This window comes from Macaca mulatta, chromosome 10, assembly GCF_049350105.2.
Source record: "Macaca mulatta isolate MMU2019108-1 chromosome 10, T2T-MMU8v2.0, whole genome shotgun sequence".
NCBI lineage: Eukaryota > Metazoa > Chordata > Mammalia > Primates > Cercopithecidae > Macaca > Macaca mulatta.
This window is the reverse complement of record NC_133415.1, coordinates 33,432,271-33,453,287: the sequence shown is the minus strand read 5'-3', so window position 1 is coordinate 33,453,287 and position 21,017 is coordinate 33,432,271. Positions and strand designations below refer to the sequence as shown.

The window sequence follows — 21,017 nt, the reverse complement described above, 5'->3', positions numbered from 1 at the left end:
CCCTGGCTGTGACGCAGTGGGCAGGACGTCTAGTCCTCTCTCGTCTTCCTGAAGGACTTCTTATAAATCTGCGTTCCAAATTATTCTACAAAATTCCTCAACAACCTCTCAAAACAGTGCTAGAAATAGTTTACACAACGAACATCAGGAACCTGATGGAATGCAGTAGTAGTTAATGGGCCAAAGGTAAATTAAGATTATATTTGATCCAAGTTCAGATTTCTTTGTAATCTCTATTTCTCTCAGTTCCAGGCCTACTTCTGCCTTATACCTATAACCAACTTCTTTTTTTTTTTTTTTTTTTTTTGAGACAGGGTCTTGCTGTGTTGCCCAGGCCGGAGTGCAGGGGCACTATCTCAGCTCACTGCAACCTTGAACCCCTGACCTCAAGAGATCCGCCCGCCTCGGCCTCCCAAAGTGCTGGGATTACAGGCATACGCCACCACACCTGGCCCTATAACCAACTTCTAATGACTTAACCATTCCATTCTAATATAGGGCTTTGAAGTTACATCAGACCAGCCCCTAAAGGCAGCTCAAGGCTTACCTGAGCCGAGATGCCTATGAGGAGCAGCCACTTCTGGTACTCATCAGTCCGGTAGTGAATCACCTGGCAGCCCGCCAGACTGGTATGTCTATCAAACATCTTCATGGGCTGGGAGTCACCTTCCATGCTCCAGTGGTAGACTGCAGTCTCGGTCACCAAGGCAACAGTGTTCACAGAAACCCATTTCCAGAAAATCACCTCTTCTGCCATAGAATGAGCCTTCATTTTACTCTTCATCTCAATATTAAAGATCTGAAGTGTCTTCCCAGCTAGTATTTGATATAATAGAGATTAAAGAAAGATAAATTAAAAATCTGAAAGACAAAATAGTATACTGTTAATTCTGAATTATTTTAATATTACTTTAGGTTGTACTGCTAATCTGATTAACAGGGTCTGAAAGATGCTGCCAGAGTAGTAATTAACCATACCTTAATGTCTAAATATTGAGAAGAGCCTGTATGCATTAAATTCTTCTTCAGAAGAATATAAAAGCGTATAAATATTCATAGAAATATGTGAATAACAATGAGAAATTAGTTCTACTGAAGCACGCCTCTCTTTCAGATTGGTTTCTTTTTGTTTCAAAATACTTTTCTGGATAAGTCAGCAAAAACATAAGACACCCCTTCTCTGCGCAGTCTCCAATTTTCAAGAAAGACTACAACTATCCCTTCACATTAAACCAACTTCTCCAAATTTGTCTTAAATTCTAGACCAATGCTGACAAATGGAATTTTCTACAATGTTGGATATATTCTATATTTGCATCCATCACAGCAGATAATAGTTATATGTGGCTATTAAACACTTAATATGTATCTAGCAAGATATTTCAGGAACTGAATTTATACTTTTATTTAACTTTAATTAATTTAAATGTTAAACAATCCCATGCAGCTAATGTCCAATAGGACAGTACAGTTCTAGACAAAATATTTGGCATCCATTCTCTGGCAAGAGACCCATATTGCTTCTACCTGTAGCAATGAACTAAGTTTTGATTTTGGAATCTATACAAAATTTAGAGCTAACATAAAATATTAAAATATTGCTTCCCACAAAGATTGGGAACAAGGAAAGGATTATTTCTCTGACCATTTGTTTTGACACTGAGAATGACATAGCTAGTGTGATAAGGCAAGAAAAATAAAAGGCATAAAGAATAAAAAAGGAAGTAAACCTGTCTTAACTCACAGACAACATAATTATTTACAAAGAAAATCCTACGGAATCTACAAATCTACAAAACAATTATTAGATTTAATAGGTGACTACAGGAGTGCAGCAAGATGCGAAGTCAACCTACAAAAATTTGAATTGGGCTGGGCACAGTGGCTTACACCTGTAATCCCAGCACTTTGGGAGGCTGAGGCAGGTGAATCTCTCGAGGTCAAGAGTTTGAGACCAGCCTGGTCAACATGGTGAAACCCCATCTCTACCAAAAATACAAAATTTAGCTGGGCATGGTGGCAGGTGCCTATAATTCCAGCTACTTGAGAGGCTGAGGCAGGAGAATTGCTTGAATCCAGGAGGCAGAGGTTGCAATGAGCCAAGATGACACCACTGCACTCTAGCCTGGGTGACAAAGTAAAAACGGGTCTCAAAAAAAAAAAAAAAAAAAAAAAAAAATCAACTGAATTTTGAGATACTAGCAGCAAACAATTTGGAAATATAAAAAAGAATTCAGGCCAGGCATGGTGGCTCATGCCTGTAATCCCAGCACTTTGGGAGGCCGAGGTGGGCGGATTACCTGAGGTCAGGAGTTCAAGACCAGCCTGGCCAACATGGCAAAACCCCATCTCTGCTAAAAATACAAAAATTAGGTGGGTGTGGTGGCATGTGCCTGTAATCCCAGCTAGTCGGGAGGCTGAGGCAGGAGAATTGCTTGAGCCTGGGAGGCGGAGGTTGCAGCAAGCTGAGATTGTGCCACTGCACTCCAGCCTGGCCGACAGAGTGAGACTCTGTCTCAAAAAAAAAATTCATAACACCACCCAAAACATAGCATTTTGGAGTAAATTTAACAAAGGGTAAGCAAAGCCTCTACACTATAAAATATTCCTGAAAGAAAGTAAAGGCTTAAATCAAAGAAAGGGCATACCATTTTCATGGATCAAAACACTTAAAATTGCTAAGATGTCATTTCCCCCTAAATTATCTACAGATTCAATGGAATCCCAATCAAAATACCAGCATACTTTTCCTTCTTTCTTTTTTATAGAAAGAAGGAAAGAGACAGGGTTTCACTTTGTTACCCAGGCTGGAGTACAGTGGAGCAATCATAGCTCATTGCAACCTCAAATTCCTGGGCCCAAGTGATCCTCCTGCCTCAGCCTCCCAAGTAGTTGGGACTACAGGCATGCACCATCACACTCAGCTAATTTTTCTGTTTTCTTTTTCTTTTTTGAGACACAGTCTCTCTCTGTTGCCCAGGCAGGAGTACAGTGGCATGATCTCAGCTCAATGAAGCCTCCACCTCCCAGGTTCAAGTGATTCTCCTGCCTCAGTCCCCCGAGTAGCTGGGATTACAGGCACATGCCACACACACACCTAATGTTTGTATTTTTTGTAGAGACAGGGTTTCACCATGTTGGCCAAGCTGGTCTCAAACTCTTGACCTCAAGTGATTTGCCTGCCTCAGCCTCCCAAAGTGCCGCGATTATAGGTGTGAGCCACCATACCCAGTCTAATTTTTTTTTTTAGAGACTAGGTCTCGCTGTGCTGCCCAGGCTGGTCTCAAATTTCTGGCCTCCTGCAATCCTTCCATCTTAGCCTGCTGAAGTGCTGGGATAACAGGTGTAAGCCACCACCCTGGCCCAGCATCTTTTGTTTGGTGGAAAATAAAATGATGTTATAACAAATATGGAAATGCAGAGGACAAAGAATAGATATAACAATTGTGGAAAAGAGCAAAGCTGGAAGACTTACGATACCTAATGTTGAGACATTCTATAAAGCTATTAATAAAACCTATGTTATTCTCATAAGACACACAGATCAATGAAACAGAAGAAAGTCTAGAAACAGCTGCATGCACTGATTTGATAAAAGTGCCTCAAAAACCTCAACAGGCCCAAACACATTTTTTATAAAAATAGAAAAATCCATCCTAAAATGTATATGGAATCTCAAAGGACCTCAAAAAGCCAAAATAATCTTGATAAAGATGAACAAGTTTGGATGATCTCACACTTCCTGAATTTAAATCTCATTACAAAGTTAAAGTAACCAAATGTATGGTAACAGCATAGAAACATAGACACCAATGCAATATAAGAGAGAACCCAAAAATGAACCTTCACATATATGATCAAATGATCTTTGACAAAGGTACTAAGACCATTCAATAGGAAAAAAGAATACTCTTTTCAACAAATAATACTGGGAAAACTGGGTCCACAAAATAATAAAATTGGACCCTTACCTTATACCATATACAAAAAGTAACTCAAAATGGATTAAAGACCTAAACATAAAAACTAAAATCGGCCGGGCGCGGGGGCTCAAGCCTGTAATCCCAGCACTTTGGGAGGCCGAGACGGGCGGATCACGAGGTCAGGAGATCGAGACCATCCTGGCTAACACGGTGAAACCCCGTCTCTACTAAAAAATACAAAAAACTAGCCGGGCGAGGTGGCGGGTGCCTGTAGTCCCAGCTACCCGGGAGGCTGAGGCAGGAGAATGGCGTAAACCCGGGAGACGGAGCTTGCAGTGAGCTGAGATCCGGCCACTGCACTCCAGCCTGGGCGACAGAGCGAGACTCCGTCTCAAAAACAAAAAAAACTAAAATCACAGGCAGAACCTGAGTCCTGTTCTCTCATTTTCCTCCCCAGACAGCATGAGTTTCACCACTCGTTCCACTACCTTCTCTGCCAACTACCGGTCCCTGGGATCCGTCCAGCTGCCCAGCTACAGTACCCGGTCGATCAGCAGCCCAGCCGGCATCTATGCAGATGTAAGGGGTTTGGGCTCTCAGATCTCTGTGTCCTACTCCACCAGTTTCCAGGGTGACTTGGGGTCCAGGGCCCTGGCCACTGGAATGGCCAGCGGTCTGGCAGGAATAGGAGGCATCTAGAATGAGAAGGAGACCATGCGAAGCCTGAACGACCACCTGGCCTCCTACCTGGACAGAGTGAGGAGCCTGGAGACTAAGAATCAGAGGCTGGAGAGCAAAAATCGGGAGAACCTGGAGAAGAAGGGACCCCAGGTCAGACACTGGGCCATTACTTCAAGACCATCGAGAAGCTGACGGCTCAAATCTTTGCAAATTCTGTGGACAATACCTTCATCGTTCTGCACACTGACAATGCCCATCTTGCTGCTGCTGACTTTAGAATCAAGTATGAGACAGAGCTGGCCATGCGTCAGTCTGTGGGGAGCAACATCCATGGGCTCTGCAAGGTCACTGATGACATCAATGTCACTGGGCTGCAGCTGGAGACAAAGATCGAGACTCTCAAGGAGAAGCTGCTCTTCATGAAGAAGAACCATGAAGAGGGAGTAAAAGGCCTACAAGCCCAGATTGCTAGCTTTGGGCTGACTGTGGAGGCAGATGTCCAAATATCAGGACCTTGGCAAGATCATGGCAGATATCTGGGCCCAATATGACAAGCTGGCTCAGAAGAACCTAGAGAAGCTGGACAAGTACTGGTCCCAGCAGATTGAGGAGAGCACCACAGTGGTCACCATGCAGTCCGCCGAGATCAGAGCTGCTGAGCTGACACTAATGGAGCTGAGATGTCCAGTCCAGTCCTTGGAGATTGGCCTGAACTTGATGAGAAATCTGAAGACCAGCTTGGAGAATAGCCTGAGGGAGGTGGAAGCCTGCTACACCATGCAGATGGAGCAGCTCGACAGGGTCCTACTGTACCCGGAGTTGGGGCTGGCACAGACCCGGGCAGAGGGACAGTGCCAGGCCCAGGAGTATGAGGCCTGGAACATCCAGGTCAATCTGGAGGCTGAGATCACCACCTACCACCGCCTGCTGGAAGATGGGGAGGACTTCAATCTTGGTGAGGCCCTAGACAGCAGCAACTCCATGCAAACCATCCAAAAGACCACCACCTGCAGGATAGTGGATGGCAAAGTGGTGTTTGAGACCAATGACACCAAAGTTCTGAGGAACTGAGCCAGCAGAAGCAGGGTACCCTTTGGGGAGGGGAGCAGGAGGCCAATAAAAATTTCACAGATTAAAAAAAAAATCCCAACAATTAAAATCATAAAACATTTAGAGAAAACATAGGGGAAAAGCTTGATGATGTTGGATCTTGCAATGACTTTTTTTGGTATGACAATAAAAGAAAAAAATGAATTGGACAGCATCAGAGGTCACAAAAGAGAGAAAAGGCAACCCATAGAATGAGAGAAAATACAGGCATATCTCGTTTTATTATACTTTGCTTTACTGTGTTTTGCAGATATTGCATTTGTGTTGTTGTTTTGTTTTGAGACAGCATTTCGCTCTTGTTGCCCAGGCTGGAGTGCAATGGCACGATCTCAGCTCACTGCCACCTCTGCCTCCCAGGTTCAAGAGATTCTCCTGCCTCAGCCTCCCGAGTAGTTGGGCTTACAGGCGCCCACCACCATGCCCAACTAATTTTTGTATTTTTAGTACAGACTGGGTTTCACCATGTTGGCCAGGCTGGTCTCAAACTCCTGACCTCAGGTGATCCGTCCGCCTCGGCCTCCCAAAGTGCTGAGATTACAGGCGTTTTTTTCGTTTCGTGGAGAAAAAAATATCAAAGGTTTGCGGCAATCTTCCATCAAGCAAGTCTATTGGTATCATTTGTCCGATAGCATGTGCTCACTTCCTGTCTCTGTCACACTTTGGTAATTCTTGTGATATTTCAAACTTTTTCATTATTATATTAGCTATGCTGCTCTGTGATCAGTGATCTTTCATGTTTTTACAGTAATTGTTTTGTGGTACCATGAACCACACACATATAAGATAGTGGACTTAATAAATGTGTGTGTTCTAACTGCTGCACTTACTGGCCATGCCCTAGTCCCTCTTCCTCTCCTCGGGCCTCCTTATTCCCTGAGACACAACAATATTGAAATAAGGCCATTTAACAACCTTAACAACCTTCCTTGCTAAAGGAAAGTGAAAGTGAAAAGAAGAATCCCACATCTCTCACTTTAAGTCAAAAGTTAGAAATGATTTGGCTTGGTGAGGAAGGCCTATCAAAAGCCGAGACAGACTGAAGGTTAGGTCTCTTGCACCAGTTAGCCAAGTTGTGAATGCAAAGGAAAAGTTATTTAACGAAATTAAAAGTGTTATTTCAGTGAACACATTAATGATAAGAAAACAAACAGCCTTATTGCTGATATGGAGAAAGCTGTAGTGGCCTGGATAGAAGATCAAAGCAGCCAGAACAATCCATTAAACCAGAGCCTAATCCACAGCAAGGCCCTAACTCTCTGCAATTCTATGAAGCCTGAGAGAGGTGAAGAAGTTGCAGAAGAAGTCTGAAGCTAGCAGAGGTTGATTCAAGAGGTTTAATGAAAGAAGCCATCTCTATAGCATAAAACTGCAAAGTGAAGCAGCAAGTTCTGATACAGAAGCTGTGCCAAGTTCTCCAGAAGACCTAGCTAAGATCATTGATGAACACATTTTCAATGGAGAAGAAACAACCTCCCACTGGAAAAAGATGCCATTTAGGACTCAAGTGAGAGAGAAGTCAATGCCTGGCTTCAAAGCTTCAGAAGACAGGCTAACTCTCTTGTTAGGGGATAATGCAGCTGGTAACTGGAAGCCAAAAATCCCAAGGCCCTTAAGAATTATGCTAAATCTCCTCTGCCTGTGCTCTACGAATGGAACAACAAGAGTCGTGATGATAGTACACCTGTTTACAGCACGGTTTACTGAATATTTAAAACTCACTGTTCAGATCTACTTCTTAGAAAAAAAAATATTCCTTTAAAAAGATTACTGCTCATTGATAATGCACCTGGTCACCTAAGAGCTCTGAGGGAGATATACAAGGAGATGAAAGCTGCTTTCATGCCTGCTAACATACCAATTCTGCAATCCATGGATCAAAGAGTAGTTTCAACTTTCAAGTCTTAAGAAATACATTTTTAAAGGCTACAGCTGCCATAAATAGTGTCTCCTTTGATGGATCTAGGCAAAGTAAATTGATAACCTCCTGGAAAGGATTCACCATTTAGATGCAACTAAGAACATTCGTGATTCAAGGGAGGAGGTCAAAATATCAATATTAACAGGAATTTGGAAGAAGTGTTTTCCAAACCTCATGAATGACTTTGTGAGGTTCAGGACTTCAGTGGAGGAAGTCATTGCAGAGGTGGTAGGAACAGCAAGAGAATTAGAAGTGGAGACTGAAGATGGGACTGAACTGTTGCAATCTCAGGATCAAACTTGAACAGATGAGGAGTTGCTTCTCACGGATGAGCAAAGAAAGTGGTTTCTTCCAATAGAATCTACTCCCAGTGAAGACGCTGTGAACATTGTTGAAATGACCACAGGAATTTAGAATAGTACATAAACTTAGCTGATAAAGCACCAGAATTTGACAGGACTGACTCCAATTCTGAAAGAAGTCGACTGTGGGTAAAATGTTAGCAAACAGCATTGCACACTACAGAGGAATTTTTCATTAAAGGAAGAGTCAGTCCTGCGGAAACTTCATTAATGTATTTTTAAATTATTTTTTATTTATTTACTTATTTATTTTTTGAGATGGAGTCTCGCTCTGTTGCCAGGCTGGAGTGCAGTGGTGCGATCTTGGCTCACTACAACCTCCACCTCCCAGGTTCAAGTGATTCTCCTGCCTCAGCCTCCCAAGTAGCTGGGACTACAAGCGCCTGCCACCACGCCCAGCTAATTTTTTTTTTATTTTTAGTAGAGACAGGGTTTCACCATACTGGCCAGAATGGTCTCAATCTCTTGACCTCATGATCTGCCTGCCTCAGCCTCCCAAAGTGCTGGGATTATAGGCGTTAGCCACCGCACCCGGCCTGATGTCTTATTTTAAGAAATTGCCACAGCCACTCTGGTCTTCGGCAACCACTACTGTGATCAATCAGCAGCCACTGGCATCAAGGCAAGACCCTCCACCAGTAAAAAGATTACAACTCACAGCTGGGAGCAGTGGCTCACGCCTGTAATCCCAGCACTTTGGGAGGCCGAGGCCGGCAGATCACTTGAGGTCAGGAGTTCGAGACCAGCCTGGCCAACATGGTGAAACCCAGTCTCTACTAAAAATACAAAAATTAGCTGGGAATGGTGGCACATGCCTGTAATCCCAGTTACTCGGAAGGCTGAGGCAGGAGGATCCCTTAAACTGGTGGACAGAAGTTGCAGAGAGCCAAGATCGCACCACTGCACTCCAGCCTGGGCAACAGAGAGAGACCCCCGTCTTAAAAAAAAAAAAAAAAAAAAAAAAGATTACAACTCAGTGAAGGCTAATAACGGTAAGCAATTTTTAGGAATAAATAGATTATTTATTTATTTATTTTGAGACAGAGTCTCTCTCTGTCACCCAGGCTGACATGCAGTCCTCAGACTCCTGGGCTCAAGCTATCCTCCCATCTCAGCCTCCTTGAGTAGGTGAGACTAAAGGCATGCACCACCACCCCCAGCATTTTTTTTTTTGAGATAAGGTCTCACTGTATTGTCTCCCATGCTGCTCTTGAACTCTTAGGCTCAAGCAATCTTCCCACCTTGCCCTCTGAAAGTGCTGGGATTAGAGGTATGTGCCATCACGCCTGGCCAGAAATTATTACTTTTTTATTTTTATTTTTATGTATTTATTTTTGAGATGGAGTCTCGCTCTGTCGTCCAGGCTAGAGTGCAGTGGCGCAATATCAGCTTACTGCAACCTCCACCTCCCAGGTTCTTGCCATTCTCCCACCTCAGCCTCCCAAGTAGCTGGGACTACAGGTGCCCGCCACCACACCCGGCTAATTTTTTGGTTTCATATTTTTAGTAGAGACGGGGTTTCACCGTGTTAGCCAGGATGGTCTTGATCTCCCGACCTCATGATCCACCCGCCTTAGCCTCTCAAAGTGCTGGGATTACAGGCATGAGTCACTGTGCCTGGCCAAATTATTTCTTAATTAAGGTAATCCATTTTTTTAGACATAATGCTATTTTGCGCTTAATAGATTACAGCATAGTATAAACATAACTTTTATACACACTGGGAAACCAAAAAATTCATGTGACTCACTATTGTAATATTCTTTTTATTGTCGTAGTTTGAAACTGAACCCAAAATATCTTCAAGGTATGCCTGTATATGGAAATAATATATCCGACAAGGGGTTAATATCCAGAATATATAAAGAATGCCTACAACTCAACAACAAAACCCACAAATACTCCAATTAAAAAATGACCTGCGTGGGATGGTTCACACCTGTAATCCCAGCGCTTTGGGAAGCTGAGATGGGATGATCACGTGAGACCAGGAGTTTAAGATCAGCCTGGACAATATGGCAAGACCCTGTCTCTACAAAGAAAAAATGCTTTTAATTAGCTGGGTGTGGTGATGCATGCCTATAGTCCTAGCTACTTGGGAGGCTAAGGTGGGAGGATAGCTTGAGTCCAGGAGTTCGAAGTTACAGTCTCTTAAAAAAAAAAAAAGACTACTATTAGAAAGGAAACAACACAAATAGCAAGTGTTAGCAAGAATGTGAAAAAATTAGAACACTGTGCACTACTGAGAATGTAAAATAGTGCAACCACTATAGAAAAGGGATGGCAGTTCCTCAAAAAATTTAAAAATGAATAATGATACGACCCAGTCAATTACTTGTGGGTAGAGAATCAAAAGGATTAAAAACAGGTTCTCAAAAACACATCTGTACACTCGTGTTAATAGCGGAATTACTCACAGATTTAGCTTTTTACCTCAAAAAAAGCTAAATCTAGCTGAGCTACACAGCTAGAAAAAAAGAGTTAATCTAACTATCCAGTTAGTTAGCCAAGCTACGCAACAACTCATATTATTACAATATTATCATCAATCAGCAAAACTGGTTTTTAACCACAATTTGAGAAATAAGGCTGCTGTTGCTAAAAGACAGTCTTTAATGATGTCATGTTACACCCAAGCAATAATTAAGATGATTTCTTGAATTCACGAAAAGGAACAACCAAATTTGATGCAATTTTTTTTGTTTTTTTTTGAGATGGAGTTTCACTTTTGGGGCCCACGCTGGAGTGCAATGGGGCGATCTAGGCTCACTGCAACCTCTGCCTCCCGGGTTCAAGCGATTCTCCTCCTTCAGCGTCCCAAGTAGCTGGGATTATAGGCATACACCAACATGTCCAGCAAATTTTTGTATTTTTAGTAGAGACGGGGTTTCACCTCGTTGGCCAGGCTGGTCTCAAACTCCTGACCTCAGGTGATCCACCTGCCTTGTGCTACCAAAGTGCTGGGATGACAGGTGCAAGCCATTGCACCTAGCCACAATTTGATGCAATTTATATCCAAAACACATGATCAGTAAGATAAAGGTTTGCTGCCTTAAAACAGTTCTAAAGTTAGCTATAACTATATTATAAACTTAAGTTTAAACTATATAAATTTATAAAACAACTGCTTTTGGACATAATTTAGGTGTGATGTAGTTTTGCTGTCTAGTTAAAATGGTAAATGTTAAACCCTCACTGTCTTCAGGCACTAACAGCTTATGGTAAACGACTTCTAATGAGACTGAACTAAGATGGGAGCTCAAATCCACAAAAAGAAATAAAGAGCACTGGATATGATAAATGTTGGTTAGTATAAAGATTTCTCTTAATTTCATTAAATAATATCATATAAAACCGTAATAAAACTATAGGTTATTGGGTTTATAACATATATAGATGCATCTTATTTTCTCTCTTTTCATATATTTTATATATTCATATATATGAAAGATAAAAATAGCGCAACAGAGGGACAACGAAATGAAGCTATGCTGGAGTGAAATTTCTGCATTTTAATAGAAGTTAATAATCTGAAATCATTTGTAGTAAGTTAGGATGCATTTTATAAACCCTACAGCAACCACTATACACACACACACACACACACACACTCACACACACACAAAATAGCAAAAAGAAAAATTCAGAAGAATTAAAATGGTATGCTACATTTTAACAAGAAAGGCACATGGTAAGCAGCTGTGCACATGTTCCTGCAGCAGCCTATATACACCTTGCCAGAAGTAGGGTTTTTCAAAATAATCAAGAAAACTAACAAATCTTATTTATTTATTTTTAGAGACAGGGTCTCATTCTGTTACCTAGGCTGGAGTGCAACAGCACGATCCCAGCTTACTGTAGCCTTGACCTCCTAGGCTCAGGTGATCCTCCAGCCTCAGACTTCTGAGTAGCTGGAACCACAGACGCATACTACCACACTGGCTAGTTTTTTTTTTTTTTTTAATTTGTAGAGATGGGGTCTCCCTATGTTGCCCAGGCTGGTCTTGAACTTCTGGTCTCAAGTAATCCTGTCGCCTCAGCCTCCCAAAGTGCTGGGATTACAGGCATGAGCCACAAGGCTCAACCCAAACCTTGGTTAATGATCAAGATAAAAAGAGAAGACACAAATTATCAAAATTAAGAATGAAAGAGGACATCACTGCCAACCCCAAAGAAATTAAAAGGAGGGAATATTATGAACAATTTTATGTCAACATACTAGAAGACTTAGATAACCTGGATAAATTCCTAGAAAGACACAAATTACCAAAACTGACACAAGAAAACAGAAAATCTGAACAGATTCACAGCAAGTAAGGAAGGTGAATTTGAAATTTAAAATCTTCCCACAAAGAAAACCCCAGGACCAGAAGGCTTTCACTGTTGAATTCTATCAAATACTCAAAGAAGACAGAAATAAGTCCTTCACAGACTCTTTCAGAATATAGAGGAAAAAGGACTTCATTCTCTAAGGCCAACATTTGCCTAATTACAAAGTCACAAAAGGACATCACAAGAAAAGAAAACTACAGACCAATGATAAAAATAACAGAAAACCCTTAGAATATTAGTGAACAAAATCCAACATTAAAAAAAACCACCATACACCATGACCAAAAGAGATTTACCACAGGAGTGCAAGGTTGGCTTAATATCCAATAATTAATTTATGTAATACACCACACAAATAAAGGACACAAACCATGTGATCATCTCATTAGACACAGAAAATAGAAGGGAACTTCTCCAACTTGATAAAGGATTTATCTACCCCAAATCCACAGCCAACATCATATTTAATTGTAAAAGGCTAAAAACTCCCCCCCTAAGGTCAGAAATAATTCAACAATGTCTGTTCTTGTCACTTCTGTTTAATACTCTACTGGGTATTCTAGCCAATGCAATGTTGAAACCAACAGAATCTGGATTAGAAAAGAAGATGTAAAACTGTCTATTCACAGATAACATGATACAGTATGTAGAAAATGCCAAGGAATCCACTAAAAACTACAAGAATAAGTTTAATAAGTATATGGGATACAGAAAAATATACAAAACTTATTTTATTTCTATATACTAGTAAGAAACAATCCAAAAATAAAACTAAGAAAACAAGTCTGATCAAAAAATAATAAAATACTTGGGAATAAATTTAACAAAGAAGTACAGGATTTGCTCACTGAATATGCAAAACATCACTGAAAGAAATTAAAGATCTAAATAAACAGAGACATTAAATGACTAGAAGATTTAATACCGTCAAGATAGCAGTTCTTACCAAATTGATAAATTCAATCTAATCTCTATCAAAGCCCCAGAAGGATTTTTGTAGGAATTCACAAACTAAACCCAAAACTGAAGTGGCAATTCAAGGGATCTCGTTTCAAAGAGTTTAAAAAACTATTTTGAAAAATGCTAAGTTGGAGTACCAACACTATCTGACTTCAAACTTACCATAAAGCTACAACTATCAAGTAATCAGTACAAGAATGGACACAGATCTGGGCTGGGCGCAGTGTCTCACACCTGTAATCCCAACCTTTTGGGAGGCTGAGGCAGGTGGATCACCTGAGGTCAGGAGTTCGAGACCAGCCTGGCCAATATGGTGAAACCCCATCTCTACTAAGCATACAAAAAATTAGCCAGGCATGGTGGCAGGCACCTGTAATCCCAGCTACTCGGGAGGCTGAGGCAGGAGAATCACTTGAACCCAGGAGGCAGAGGGTGCAGTGAGCCAAGATTGTGCCCCTGCACTCCAGGCTGGGCGAGAAGAACAAGACTCTGTCTCAAAAAAAAAAAAAATTAAAGCTACAAAACCATAGGCTAAGCCTCTTAGCTATGACTCCAAAAGCATGATCCATTAAAGAAAAAAAGAATAGGTAAGCTGGACTTCATCAAAATTAGTAAGTTTTGCCCTTCAAAACATATCCTATGGTTTGAATGGTTTTTGTTCTCTCCAAAATGCATGCTGAAACTTAATCCCCAAGTGTTGGGAGATGGAGCCTTTTGGGAGGCAAGCCCCCAGGTTCTTATAAAAGAGCTTGATGGAGGGAGTTAGGTTTCTTTTCGCTCTTCTGTCACAGTGTTCCTCCCCTCCAGAGGATGCAGCAACAGGGGCCATCTTGGAAGTAGAGAGGGAGCCCTTAACAGACACACTATCTGGTAGCACCTTAATCTTGGATTTCCCAGCATCCGGAACTATGAGAAATAAATTTATATTCTTTATAGATTTCCCAGCGTCAGGCACTTCATTATAGCAGCACAAACAGACTAAGACAAGATGTCATTAGGAGAATAAAAAGACAAGGTACAGACTGGGAGAAAATATATGTAAATTACATAGCTGATAAATGTATATTCAGAATATATAAAGAACTCTTATAATTCAATAACAAGACAGATAACCCAGTTAAGAACTGGGTGGCCGGGCGCGGTGGCTCAAGCCTGTAATCCCAGCACTTTGGGAGGCCGAGACGGGCGGATCACAAGGTCAGGAGATCGAGACCATCCTGGCTGACACGGTGAAACCCCGTCTCTACTAAAAAAATACGAAAACTAGCCGGGCGAGGTGGCGGGCGCCTGTAGTCCCAGCTACTCGGAAGGCTGAGACAGGAGAATGGCGTAAACCCAGGAGGCGGAGCTTGCAGTGAGCTGAGATCCAGCCACTGCACTCCAGCCTGGGCGACAGAGTGAGACTCTGTCTCAAAAAAAAAAAAAAAAAAAAAAGAACTGGGCAAAAGATTTAAATAGACACTTCTCAGAAAATATATATAAATGGTTAAAAATCATATTTAAAAATAAAAGATATTTAATATAATTAGGCATTAGAGAAATACAAATTAAAACTACAAAATGCTAGTACACAACCACTGGAATTACTATAATAAAAAAGATAATATCAAGTGTTGGCATGGATGTGTGAAGAAACTGGCATTCTCATACATTGTTGATGGGTATATAAAATGAAACAGTCACTTTTGAAAACAGTTGGGCAGTTTCTTTTTCTTTTTTTTTTTTTTTTGAGACGGAGTCTCGCTCTGTCCCCCTGGCTGGAGTGCAGTGGCGCGATCTCGGCTCACTGCAAGCTCCGCCTCCCGGGTTCCTGCCATTCTCCTGCCTCAGGCTCCCAAGTAGCTGGGACTACAGGCACCTGCACCGCGCCCGGCTAATTTTTTGTATTTTTAGTAGAGACGGGGTTTCACCGTGGTCTCGATCTCCTGACCTTGTGATCTGCCCGCCTCGGCCTCCCAAAGTGCTGGGATTACAGGCGTGAGCCACCGCGCCCGGCTGGGCAGTTTCTTAAAAAGCTAAACAGGGCCGGGTGCGGTGGCTCACGCCTGTAATTCTAGCACTTTGGGAGGCCAACGCGGGCAGATCACGAGGTCAGGAGATCAAGACCATCCTGGCCAACATGGTGAAACCCCATCTCTACTAAAAATACAAAAATTAGCTGGGTGTGGCAGCACATACCTGTAGTCCCGACTACTCAGGAGGCTGAGGCATTATTACTTGAACCTGGGAGGTGGAGGCTGCAGTGAGCCAAGATAGCACCACTGCACTCCAGCCTGGGCAACAGAGCAAGACTCCTCAAAAAAAAAGAAAAGAAAAGAAAAGAAAAGAAAAAAGCTAAACAGGCCGGTAGTGGTGGCTCATGCCTGTAATCCCAGCACTTTGGGAGGCCAAGGGGGTAGATCACGAGGTCAGGAGTTCAAGACCAGCGTGGCCGAGATGGTGAAACCCTGTCTCTACTGAAAACACAAAAATTAGCCAGGTGCAATGGCAGGTGCCTGTAATCCTAGCTACTCGGGAGGCTGAGGCACTTGAGAATCACTTGAACCCGGGCAGCAGAGGTTACAGTGAGCCAAGATCACGCCACTGTACTCCAGCCTGGGTGGGTGATAGAGTGAGACTCCATCTCAAAAAAAAAAAACAAAAAAAAAAACTAAACAAATTTATCATATGATACAGCAATTCTACTCCATCCAAGGGAAATGAAAATATATGTCCACATGCACACATATGTTTATTGCAGCACTATTTATAATAGCAAAGACGTGGAACCAACCCAAATGCCCATCAGTGATAGACTGGAAAATGTGGTACATATACACCATGGAATACTATGCAGCCACAAAAAGGAATGAAATCATGTCCTTTGCAGGGACATGGATGAAGCTGGAAGCCATCATCCTCAGCAAACTAACATAGGAACAGAAAACCAAACACCGCATATTCTCACTCATAAGTGGGAGCTGAACAAGAGAACATGGACACAGTGAGGGGAATAACACACATCAGGCCTGTCAGGGGAGTGGGGGGCGAGGAGAGGGAGAGCATCAGGACAAAGTTAATGTATGCAGGGCTTAAAACCTAGATGATGGGTTGATAGGGGATGCAAACCACCATGACACATGCATACCTATGTAATAAACCTGCACGTTCTACACATGTATCCTGGAACTTAAAGTAAAATTAAAAAAAAAAAAAAAAAGGCCAGGCGCAGTGGCTCACGCTTGTAATCCCAGCACTTTGGGAGGCCGAGATGGGCGGATCACGAGGTCAGGAGATCGAGACCATCCTGGCTAACACGGTGAAACCCTGTCTCTACTAAAAAATACAAAAAAAAAAAAACTAGCCGGGCGAGGTGGCGGGCGCCTGTAATCCCAGCTACTCGGGAGGCTGAGGCAGGAGAATGGCGTGAACCCGGGAGGTGGAGCTTGCAGTGAGCTGAGATCTGGCCACTGCACTCCAGCCCGGGTGACAGAGCGAGACTCCGTCTCAAAAAAAAAAAAAAAAAAAAAAAAAAAAAGAAAGAAATTGCAGAACAATAACAACAAAGAAAATATGTCCACACAAAGATTTGTCAGTGAATGTTCATAGCAGCAATATTCTTAATAGCTAAAAACTGGAAACAATCCAAATGTCCATCAACTAGTGAATGGGAAAACAAAATGTGGCGTATCCATATAATGAAACACTATTAGACAATAAAAAGGAATGCACTACTGATACATGTTACAACATGGATGAACCTCAAAAACACTATGCTAGGTAAAGGAAGCCAGATGTAAAAGACTACATATTGTATGATTCCATTTATTTGAATTATCTACAAAAAAATCCGTGGAGGAAGAAAGCAGATGAGTTGCTGCCTAGGGCCAGGAGTAGGAGTGGGAGTGGGAATGGTTCTTTTTTTTTTTTTTTTTTTTTTTTGAGACGGAGTCTCACTCTGTCACCCAGGCTGGAGTGCGGTGGCCAGATCTCTGCTCACTGCAAGCTCCGCCTCCCGGGTTCACGCCATTCTCCTGCCTCAGCCTCCCGAGTAGCTGGGACTACAGGCGCCCGCCACCTCGCCCGGCTAATTTTTTGTATTTTTTTTTTTTTTTTTTTTTTTTGAGACGGAGTCTCGCTCTGCCGCCCAGGCTGGAGTGCAGTGGCCGGATCTCAGCTCACTGCAAGCTCCGCCTCCCGGGTTCACGCCATTCTCCTGCCTCAGCCTCCCGAGTAGTTGGGACTACAGGCGCCCGCCACCGCGCCCGGCTAGTTTTTTGTATTTTTTAGTAGAGACGGGGTTTCACCGTGTTAGCCAGGATGGTCTCGATCTCCTGACCTCGTGATCCGCCCGTCTCGGCCTCCCAAAGTGCTGGGATTACAGGCTTGAGCCACCGCGCCCGGCCAATTTTTTGTATTTTTTTTAGTAGAGACGGGGTTTCACCGTGTTAGCCAGGATGGTCTCGATCTCCTGACCTCGTGATCCGCCCGTCTCGGCCTCCCAAAGTGCTGGGATTACAGGCTTGAGCCACCGCGCCCGGCCGTGGGAATGGTTCTAAACAGGCAAGAGGAAACTTTCTGGGGTGGTAGACATGTTCCAAAACTATATTGTAGTGATGATTCCACAACTCTATGAATTTAAAAATCACTTAGAAAGAGTGAATGTTATGGTATGTAAATTATACTTGAAAAAAGAAGACAAAGAAAGATAAAAAAAAAAAATCTGGACCAAAAATTCTTGGTGGTACACTGCCAGGATGGGGGTACCTTTTAGTGTCAAGCAGCCTTAGATCACAGAGGAAATTTCCTCTAGCTTGAAAACTTGTCAAGCTGTCCTTAGCCTGGTTTAAATGAACATGTGTTTATGAGGCACAAAATATTCAGCATCACAAAAAGGACCAAAAAAGGACCAACCTTCTTTGGGAACCACTTCAGGTCAGACTTAAGTAGTCAAGGTGAGGAGGGGGCCTTCGGGGGGTACCATTCCCCCTCCTCTATCCCCCACTGAGCTCAGTGCCTACTCTCCACACAGGCACTAGATTAGCCTATACTCCATCTACCTCTAAAAATTAAAAGAAAAAAGGTAAAGTTTGTAAAAAGAAATACATATAAATACTGAAAAGGTAATGTGATATGGTTTGGCTCTGTGTCCCCACTCAAATCGCATCTCCAGTTGTAGTTCCCAATGTTGGAGACGGACCTGGTAGGAAGTGATTAGATCATGGAGGGAGACGTCCCACTTGCTGTTCTGGTGATGGTGAGTGAGTTCTCAGATCTGATGGGTAAAAGTGTGTCTGTGGCTACTGTGGACACCCTGCCTATGGGTTAGCCCTGCTCTGTGCAATAATAGCTCACTACAGCTTTGAACTCCTGGGCTCAAGTAATTCTCCCGCCTTGGCCTCCCAAAGCACTGGGATTACAGACATGAGCCACCTGGCCTAGCCCTTTTTGTAAAAGGAGGTCCGAGAGCTGCTTCATGAGCCCCTTTCCAATCACAAAATTTCACCAGCCAAAATGGGAAAAATCTGTGAGATACAAGGTGCGGCCCCACACCCTGTATTTCTGCATTGGATCCTAGGAGCTAGTCAAGGTGTGTGATACCGCAGAGGACTCTGCGGAGCTCACCTGCAAATCAATCATCTCCATCAACCAATCACTATACGAACAACTTTCTTCAAAGACAGTTTGCTCATTTGGGCATATGGCCTTGAAAACACACTGTACATCCTCCACTTGTCTACGATTTGTACTACAATGATCCGAGATTTGACTGCTACAGAATTAGCAGTAAAAATAAGATAAAGCTGGTCAGGCACAGTGGCTCATACCTGTAATCCCAGCACTCGGGGAGGCCGAGGCGGGTGGATCACAAGGTCAGGAGATCGAGGCCATTCTGGCTAACACGATGAAACCCCGTTTCTACTAAAAATAGAAAAATTAGCCGGGCGTGATGGCAGGCACCTGTAGTCCCAGCTACTTGGGAGGCTGAGGCAGGAGAATGGCGTGAACCCGGGAGGCAGAGCTTGCAGTGAGCCGAGATCGCGCCACTGCACTCCAGCCAGGGTGACAGAGCCAGACTCCATCTCAAAAAATAAATAAATAAATAAATAAGATAAACCTTAAAATTATGTCTCTTTTTGGTTCTAGAGCCTTACACTTCCCTACACAAAAGAAAACAGGACTCAACATGTTATAGCTGAAGTGATTTATATGACCATTAAGAATAAAAATAAAAAGGAGCAGCCCCTGCCACCTGGAAGCTGGCCTGGCAATCACAGCAAGGCCATGCTGCTCTCCTGATGGACATAAACCACCTTGGAGAACAGCAGCCTCAGGCAAGGGCCCTCTGAGACCATGATCAAGTGAGGAAGAGCAAGCACAGAAACAACAAGGTTACTGCGCAACTCACAAAATACCAACACCCCTCTCTTTCAGCTAAAATAAGTGACTGCTATTTCTTTACCCATTAGAGCGTTAATCTCACTCTAGTCTTCCCTCCCTAATAGATAAGATTTATTGAGATACACAATCATAAAAATTACCCCCACTTGCTGCCAGCATCCAATCCACAGCAAACCCCTGCTTCCTTAGATTACCCCCTACATCATCCAACCAAAGCCCAAATCCTATAAAAGGCTCTACCACCTTCTTACCGAGACACTTCCCAGTTCCCCATGGCGTGTGTTCTCTCCCACTGCAACAATAAACCCATCTTGTTCAACTGCAAGTGTGTTCCTGGTGGTCTTTGGCTGGAAGGGATTGACAATATCTAACCACTGCGTTCTCTCTACTCCCCAACTCCACACCAGAACACACACACACACCCTAGGAGCTCCACACTGCACATTGTTAGAAAGAACTGTACCAGAAAACCAGGAAGACTAAAATGCAGATCATTTTTGAGACCTACTGAGAACACTAAACAGCAAACAACATGCTAAATAAGGTCTCGCAAAAGTACAACAACAAGGCTGGGTACAGTGGCTCATTCCTATAATCCAAGCACTCTGAGAGGCCCTTGAGGCCAGGAGCTCAAGACCAGCCTGAACAACACGGTGAGACCCCCTTCTCTACAAATATTTTTTTAAGTACTACAACAACATAAAATGCAGAAAAGGGCAATGCTACAAGGCAAATATTCCATCAAAAACAGCCAAGGGATAAGTGACAAAGTAAGATAAGATAAAAGAAACATTAATATTCCAGAATAGCAATAATTTCTAACTAAAATAGTTTATACTGCTTATACTATATGTTCAAAAATAATTACTTTGACAAGATTACAAGGGAAAAGGTAGGGTTGGTAATAGACCAAAGATCCTTTCAAATAAAAGAATTTCAGTTATTTCTTTTTAAATAGAAAGGTCTTAACTTCCAGATGTCCTTCTATCTACTGAAATGACCAAGTAGACACTACTTCTATAACAAAATAGAAGCCTAGGTAAAGCTAATATTTGGCATTCACAAATTTTAGGTCCAGAAACAGTTTTTGCTTATCATTTTTTTTTTTTTTTTTTGAAATTGAGTTTGGCTCTTGTTGCCCAGGCTAGAGTGCAATGGCACGATCTCGGCTCACTGCAACCTCCACCTCCTGGGTTCAAGCTATTCTCCTGCCTCAGCCTTCCTGAGTAGCTGGGATTACAGGCATGCACCACCACACCCGGCTAATTTTTTTGTATTTTTAGTAGAGATGGAGTTTCTCCATGTTGGTCAGGTTAGTCTTTGAACTCCCGACCTCAGGTGATCCACCCG

The 21,017-nt window shown here is 42.7% G+C and overlaps 1 protein-coding gene and 1 long non-coding RNA gene across 10 annotated transcripts in view; one reads left to right on the top strand and one right to left on the bottom strand.

The window, feature by feature from the left end:
* The window catches only part of LOC144331994 (uncharacterized), a 29,012-nt gene extending 13,078 nt beyond the window's left edge, over window positions 1-15,934 (top strand). Inside the window, exons 2-3 of the long non-coding RNA XR_013399652.1 lie at window positions 8,416-8,721; window positions 15,694-15,934. This is a non-coding gene — a long non-coding RNA (uncharacterized LOC144331994). The remainder of the gene's footprint in view (window positions 1-8,415; window positions 8,722-15,693) is intronic.
* Window positions 1-21,017, bottom strand: part of CLTCL1 (clathrin heavy chain like 1) — a 115,678-nt gene that overhangs the window by 76,239 nt on the left and 18,422 nt on the right. For all 9 annotated transcript variants that reach the window (XR_013399580.1, XR_013399579.1, XR_013399581.1 and 6 more), the window contains exon 3: window positions 548-816. Coding sequence is in view for 6 of the 9 variants with exons in the window: in XM_077950785.1 (XP_077806911.1) it covers window positions 548-816 (269 nt within the window). In the remaining 3 variants the exon portion in view is untranslated. The remainder of the gene's footprint in view (window positions 1-547; window positions 817-21,017) is intronic.